Source organism: Entelurus aequoreus, linkage group LG12 (genome assembly GCF_033978785.1).
Source record: "Entelurus aequoreus isolate RoL-2023_Sb linkage group LG12, RoL_Eaeq_v1.1, whole genome shotgun sequence".
In the NCBI taxonomy this organism is placed as follows: domain Eukaryota; kingdom Metazoa; phylum Chordata; class Actinopteri; order Syngnathiformes; family Syngnathidae; genus Entelurus; species Entelurus aequoreus.
In genome coordinates, this window is record NC_084742.1 from 72,990,591 (window position 1) to 72,991,549 (window position 959).

The 959-nt window shown below is 56.9% G+C and overlaps 1 protein-coding gene across 2 annotated transcripts in view; it reads left to right on the top strand.

The window, feature by feature from the left end:
• Window positions 1-212: 212 nt before the first annotated feature.
• The window catches only part of slc13a4 (solute carrier family 13 member 4), a 98,293-nt gene continuing 97,546 nt past the window's right edge, over window positions 213-959 (top strand). For both annotated transcript variants that reach the window (XM_062066664.1, XM_062066665.1), the window contains exon 1: window positions 213-590. In XM_062066664.1, coding sequence (XP_061922648.1) covers window positions 468-590 — 123 coding nt within the window. In that variant the 5' untranslated portion in view covers window positions 213-467. The remainder of the gene's footprint in view (window positions 591-959) is intronic.

Below are 959 nucleotides of genomic sequence, written 5' to 3' on the forward strand. Positions count from 1 at the left end.
AGCATATGACATGTGATTGGCTGAGACACTAGCAGAGGTTGGCGCACAGCGATGGCTCATTAGCATATGACATGTGATTGGCTGAGACACTAGCAGAGGTTGGCTCACAGCGATGGCTCATTAGCATATGACATGTGATTGGCTGAGACACAAGCAGAGGTTGGCGCACAGCGATGGCTCATTAGCATATCAGAGCAGGCCCATAAAAGCGCGCGCAGCCTCACCTGACGCCCAGACGGAGAGAGCAGTTTTGCGTGAGTCTTGGAGGAAGTACAACTTTGACACTTCCGCCCCCGAGTCACCATCGCTCCACTCGCTCGTCCTCCTCCGCGCGCGTCGTGCCCAGCGTCACCCAGCACCGGGTCAGCCAGCACCGGGTCAGCCAGCACCGGGTCAGCCAGCACCGGGTCAGCCAGCACCGGGTCAGCCAGCACCGGGTCAGCCAGCACCGGTTCCCCGGGTCACCCATGAGGCTGGAGGCCGCGGCCAGGATGGATCTGTTCCGGAAGCTGTGGAGGGCGAGGAATCTGATTGTTGTGCTTTTCATCCCGCTGTGTCTGCTGCCACTTCCGCTCCTGCACCCCACCAGTGTAAGTCTAATTACCGTTTGTCCCTGCTGACACTTCCGCCCGTGCACCCCACCAGTGTAAGTCTAACTAGACCATTAGACAGAAACATCCATGAGTGTGCTACTTACTTACTTACCTGGCGCGGAACAACCGCGCATGTGCTACTTACTTACCTGGCGTGGAACAACCGCGCATGTGCTACTTACTTACCTGGCGTGGAACAACCGCGCATGTGCTACTTACTTACTTACCTGGCGTGGAACAACCGCGCATGTGCTACTTACTTACTTACCTGGCGTGGAACAACCGCGCATGTGCTACTTACTTACTTACCTGGCGTGGAACAACCGCGCATGTGCTACTTACTTACCTGGCGTGGAACAACCGCGC